The sequence below is a fragment of the Epinephelus moara genome, chromosome 24 (assembly GCF_006386435.1).
Source record: "Epinephelus moara isolate mb chromosome 24, YSFRI_EMoa_1.0, whole genome shotgun sequence".
Taxonomy (NCBI): domain Eukaryota; kingdom Metazoa; phylum Chordata; class Actinopteri; order Perciformes; family Serranidae; genus Epinephelus; species Epinephelus moara.
In genome coordinates, this window is record NC_065529.1 from 28224074 (window position 1) to 28230461 (window position 6388).

General features: G+C 40.8%; 1 protein-coding gene across 1 annotated transcript; it reads right to left on the reverse strand.

Annotated features, from left to right (window-relative positions):
- Positions 1–514: 514 nt before the first annotated feature.
- On the reverse strand, positions 515–5091 carry tusc2b (tumor suppressor 2, mitochondrial calcium regulator b). Its single transcript, XM_050038949.1, has 4 exons — positions 4946–5091; positions 3825–4070; positions 1515–1635; positions 515–1320 (listed from the first exon to the last, which is right to left on the reverse strand). Exons 2-4 carry the CDS (start codon positions 3971–3973, stop codon positions 1255–1257), a joined length of 336 nt encoding a protein of 111 aa, XP_049894906.1. The 5' UTR covers positions 3974–4070; positions 4946–5091; the 3' UTR covers positions 515–1254.
- Between the last annotated feature and the right edge of the window lie 1297 nt (positions 5092–6388).

The following is a 6388-nucleotide window of genomic DNA, read 5'->3' on the forward strand; positions in this document are numbered from 1 at the left end:
AGCCTATAGTTCGGCTTTAGCTTCTAACTATCTTTGTCTTTTTAACCTGTTGTTGCTGCTGAGTCAGTTTGACATCCTGGATATATCCTTCAAACACAGACTGTAGACCCCTCTGTCTGCTTCTTTCTGGAATCACTCTTTCATTTTTCCAAAAATACGATAATATTTCTTGACTCCAACAGCTTGTTGGCCCATCACAAAGAGGCGGGACTTAGCAAAAGGTCAATTCTGGTCTAAATAAACAACCAAAATCTTTTTAGATGGAGGTCCCTGAAGCAAAGTCTTATCAAATGTGGGGTCCGTGACATCATATATATCAATTAAGTAGTCCTTGACCCAAAAAGAGGCTGCGAACCACTGTCCGACATGCTTGGAAAGGGAAGGGTAAGCGGAGGGTATCTAGTTGGTTGCAATCTGCAACCTCACAGCTAGATGCCATTAAATCCTACACACTGGTCATTAATTACACTGTTCAGCTTTAATGTGTTGATATAAAAAAGGACCATGACACAGATTAGCATTTGATATTGTAATTAAAAAACAGTTATAATAAATTAAAAGTGAAACATATTATGCCAAAGCAGCAAACAAAACAACAGGATCTCTCATTAGACTCACTGCTGCTGTGTACATGTGTGGCTCTGAGGTCATTGAAGCCAGTCCATCCAACATATGACATTAATCCACTTCAGATTTTGACGGCCACTGATTGTCAACTCCCTAGGCTATTTACTGATAAGCAGATCTTGTTCCATGCATAAAAAAGCAAGTCATGATGGTGTCGAAAAAAAAAAAAGGATAAAGAAAGTGTGCACTTAAAACTTTCCCGCACTAGCTATGACCGTGACAGAGGGAAGAACTGGTTACGTTCTCCTCAAACTCCTAGAGTTCAATGAATCATACCAGAAAACAATCTGCTGCGATAAATCCCAGACTCTGTCACATTTCATCCCGTGTCTGCACACACATTCACACGTACATGCACACAAACCATGATCTGTAAACTGAGAGGGTTTTGCCAACTTGGCACCCCTCTAGATCTCACTGGTGACCTATTCTGTGTCTAACTGCACACAAGCCAAAACAGATCACATGCAGAGGCTCAGCACACATTGCATCAGCCTGTCCACATAAGGGCATCAAATATATCAAGAGATCATGTTGTTTTAAAAGGTGGTTCAGGCTTCCAGCTGTAGGGGAAACCACAGGACGGAGTTGACACAGTGGCTTGTCTGAGACGCTGCTCAGGCATCATCAGGCTTCACAGAGGACAACTGGGAAATCTACATGGATGCAAGGGATCTCCAGCTTTATAATTCCCTGGGAGGAGACAAAAGAGATTAAATTATTTGGACTGATATCACAGAGAGCTCCTGCTGGTGAGTTAAACCTGGGGCTGGGTATCATTTAAAAAATAACGATGCCATAAGGTATCAATAACTTTACGGTATCGACTGAAACAACCGATATCCAGCCCTAGTGAAGCCCTAGTTTTGAGATTATAATTTCCTCACCTGAGGTGTTAGGTTTTTTTGAATCCTCTTCAGCTTAGCTTTTTTACGTCCATTTTTTGTCACAATTGTCTCTTCATAGAACTCGTGGGCCAAGTCACCATCTTCATCAAAGAACATAGAGCTGCAGCAGAGAGACTGAGTTCATTATCCATTCATAAATAACATATGTGTGTATGCTCAAATCTTCAGAGGGCACTAAAACTACAGGTTAGTGACAACATTACAAGATGTACTACAAATATTACAGTAAGGTATTTTATCATTAACTTTTAATGACAACATATGATGACGTGAATGTCAAACATTATTTGTTACAAAAAATGAGAGTAAGTTAAAGGGAAACTCGTGCATTTTTGGACCCTCACCTTATTTTCCCACGTTTGTGTCTAAGTACCTAATGGAGACATGGAGTTTTTTTTTAAAAAACACTGAGAGACTGCTACAGTCTGCAGCAGCAAAATAGGCTGCAAAGTAATCCCTACAAGCAACTGTGCACACACTGTCAATTTACATCCATTAAAAGTGTGTGTTTTTGCTACTGACAGGCTGAGATTGTTGTTTTAAGTGTCTAACAACAATTAAATGCATTTCTTCACCTTTTGCTGATCCAGGCTTTGTGTAACCAAGCCTTACTCGAGGAGAGGTCTTCATGACATTCATGACATTGAAAATCTTTTCGATAACACGAAGCTTAACTTTCTGTACTCCAACACGACAAACTCTTAATGCAAGTCCTCTCTCCAACTCATTAATGTTTCCACATCGCAATATTTCAAAATGAGACTTCTCCTTGGGTGAGACTTGATCACAAAAACAAACAGACCAGCGAAAGGTGAGGAAAAATGTTTCATTTCTCAGTAGGATACTTTCCAACATGTTGTCAGATACTTAGAATAACAATCCGAGCTTGTCAGTGGCAAAACCAAGCATTAATGATTATAAATTGATAGTGCAGAATTGCCTGTAGGGATCACATTGCAGCATGTTTCATTGCTGTGGCTGCGGCTGCTTCCCTCAGTGCTGGACCAGTTTTAAAAATAGTTGTCTCTATTAGTCACATGGACACAAAAACAGGATAACAGGGTCCAGGTTGAAAAAACACCAAAGTTTCTCTTTAATGAGAAAGCCAATAAAACCACAACAAGCCACTTAGTTTACTTATGACTCGGCTCAGTAAACCTCAGAATTTTGTTCAGATTGTATCAAAACATTCAGTCGGCTGTCTGCATGTAGGTAAAATGCCTTGGTTAGAGGAGTATGGTGAGCAAACGCCTCAGTGCAACAGTGGTGTACATTAGCAGGAATTTATTTTTCCTTGGATGATGGAATGACCCACCCCACTCTGATTGGCTTACTCTGGCAAGCTTACCCAACCCTTGCAAATATCACCCCTCTTGTCTAAACCTAACCAACCCCACCAAAAAAAGGCAACAAGTTTTAGCCAGTAAGATGGAAAGTAGGGCGGGGCACGCCTTCACCATCCTGGGAAAAGAAAATGTGCCTTCTATACACCATGTTTGTGTCCACGCCTGTAAAATAAAAACAACAGGAATGAAGATAAAGTGGACACATTATCATGAACACTGGCTGAAGGGGTCACCCGATCTGACAAACCCTGGTTTATGGTATAATGCATCAGTGGATCGTATAAAGCATCAGCGCATCGGTCAGAACTGTTGTGCAAACATCGTAAATTTATGGCTCCATTTTGTCCAGTGTCAAAAGCACAGTCTGAGTGTGAATGTGTGGGAATGTTTTCTGTGCAAACAGGGTACGTCTCTTTATGGACAGTCTTTTTGAAAGCTTTTTTAAATGAGCACGTAATACACTATGTTACACAATATTCTCAAGCTCTGTCCAAGAACATTAGTCACATTGGCGAACTCCAATAGTCCTCTTCATACCCACAACTTCGCCCAGTAGCTCACCTTTTATAGCGAAGTTGGGAGGGATGTTTAAAGCTTGCACTCTATGCTTGTGTGACGCCATCACATCAGTAGGTGTGTTTACATGGACATAAATAACCTGTTTATGATCATAACCGGGATAAGCCTCATAAACAGGTTATTCATGTCCATGTAAATGCACTCAATGTGCAGCTATTTTTCTGTGGAACATTTTGTAAGCAAAAGGGACTGGGAGGTCAAATTCATCTCCAAATTAATAACTGAATACAGCAAATAAAAAAACTCTGCTCTACTGGGAACTAAGAGAAGCATCAATATGGGGATTCAAGGCAATATGATGTTTGGATCAGTCTGTAAGTGCTATAATATCTGAAAAAAAGGCTGAGACTATCTATATATTTACCTTCGTCTAGTAAACACAAAAGGTGTTGCGCCTGGGAAACTTCGTACTCTCGCCATTGACTGCTCGCTTCCATCTTTGGTTGGATCGTCCGTACTACCTGAGCCAGAAAAAGGCCAAAATCCTTTGGATTTGGAGCCACTACCACCCATCTTCAGCTGCAGCACATTATTTTCTTGGGTCACAGGACTGCCAGTGGTGTTACAGTGTTACTGTACCAGGAGAAAAGTGACCTTCAGAATATGAAACCTATGAGAAGTGACACAGGAAAATGAGTCATTTTGGGCAATATATTATAACACAAGCATAGGAAAGGAAAGGAAAAAAATAACTTCAATGAACATCACATATGAGCGACACCACAGACAGGAACACTAACTCCACCTTAAGTATGACAAAGGAAAGAAATAGGCTACACTACACTGCAAAATCTGTGCATTTGTATCTACAGTATAGCCAATGAGAATTAAAACAGTAGATACCATTCGTCTGTAGCCAATAATTAAATCTTGCTTATGTCAACATAAGAGACACAATAAAGATATACAGGAGGACAAACAGAAGACAAAGCCCAGGGTGGTGTCGACCACAATTAGGTTATGATTTGAGTCATGTGTCCTATGTCCTTATGCCAGAATGTAGCAGGCCAGTACATGACAGTGCAAACAGACAAGGCAACAATACACACAGTATATATTATAATTAATGCAATACAAAGCCTACCAACGTCTGAACCCTGACTACCCCTCTATGTACCGTTATTATCAGGTAGAATTGTTGTTTAAAAGCAACAAAAATCCTGAGTAACGTTAGCCAGCTCTGCTTGGAGTCTAGGGGGCTCGGTACCATTAGCATAGGTTATCTGGACAGGACGGCTAACGGCTAGCTAGCTTCAACCGACAGGACCGTTAAGAAAAACGGTCCTGTGTGCGTTAGTTTCACTTGCTGCTGTGTCACATTATGTCCTGGCTGCTGACATTACCACTAGCTGAAGACACTTAGCTCTCTGTCCCTAGCATTAGCCAGGTCAACATGTTTCTATCTGGTTCACAAAATAACGTTTACTGACGCTGCCAAATGCTAAATGGCGTTTGCCGCTTCCGCTTATTTGGTTAACAACATACCGAAAGTGGGTTTGATGTGTTCGCGGGTATGAAATGTTGTTTGTTGAATTTGCCTTGCTGGGTTGCTAAATCTGTAGAAGATAACACACACACAGATACGCTAGCTGTTTATGCTAACCAACGTTCTTCTTCTTCTACGTCTTTTTGTCTAGCAGCTGGTGAACAGACCGAGGTGAGCTACCGCCACCACATGGACAAGAGGGAAACAGCAGCTGGAGAGCACTGAAGAGGAGTATTGTAAATTAATAAATTAATTAATAAATATACTGTCTGACTGACACTGAAAAAGAACAGTATGGACCGTTTCATTGCTATTCTGTTGCTAGGGCAACAACTTTGGTCCCTGTTTACTTCCTGTCAGCTTCTGCATTAACATACATTCAAACAGGAAATACAAAGGGACCCATTTACAATGTTTATGTTGTCTGGTTTGAAACGGTCTATTGTACACTATATAGTCAAAAGTATATGGACACCTCATATCCTTGTGTGTGGCTGTTTTTTAGGGTTGGACCAGGGCAGTAATCATACTATAAACTGGGGGGGACACATCCCTCAAATATGCTCAAAATGCCTCCTCCTCTCCCAAAATATTGAAATATTGGAAATGATTTTTCTAATTCTGACCCCCGGCAATATTAACTTCATGGCTATGGCCTTGGTTTGGCCTAGGCTCTTTGATCTGGGGAAACCCAAATGCAACATACAATGAAAAGACAAAGGAAGGAGGGCAGTGGCGTTCAAAAAGGTAAGAAATGTTAAAAGCTGCAGGTGCTCTTTGGTCCTCAGCGAGGAAGCATAATGAAGAATTAGAAGAAAAAACAGTCCAAGGCACTCTGACAATTAAAAAGCTTTATTAAACAGGCTAGTTCATATAGAACAGATAAAAATTACCAACATGTTTCGGCCTGAGTCGGCCTTCGTCAGGGCAAACCTGACGAAGGCCAACTCAGGCCGAAACATGTTGGTAATTTTTATCTGCAAATAGGATTTGCCCTGACTCAGGCCGACTCAGGCCGAAACATGTTGGTAATTTTTATCTGCAAATAGGATTTGCCCTGACTCAGGCCGACTCAGGCCGAAACATGTTGGTAATTTTTATCTGTTCTATATGAACTAGCCTGTTTAATAAAGCTTTTTAATTATCAGAGTGCCTTGGACCGCCTTTTCTTCTCCTTCCGCAACATACAATGACTTTAACCCCCTCCAACACCTTTGAGATGAATTTGAACACTGACCTTAGTCTCCTTGTGGCTCTTTAAAAGTAAGCGGAGACTGTTACAGCAGCACATAAATGCCCATGGTTTTGACTGTCACATATGAGTGGAGTCCACAAACTTAAATCCATATACTTACCACACTGGACCACTGGTTGAGCGCATTCTATCCAAATTAGTACTTCATATACAATTTAAACAATGACATTAAAACAACCCATAATTT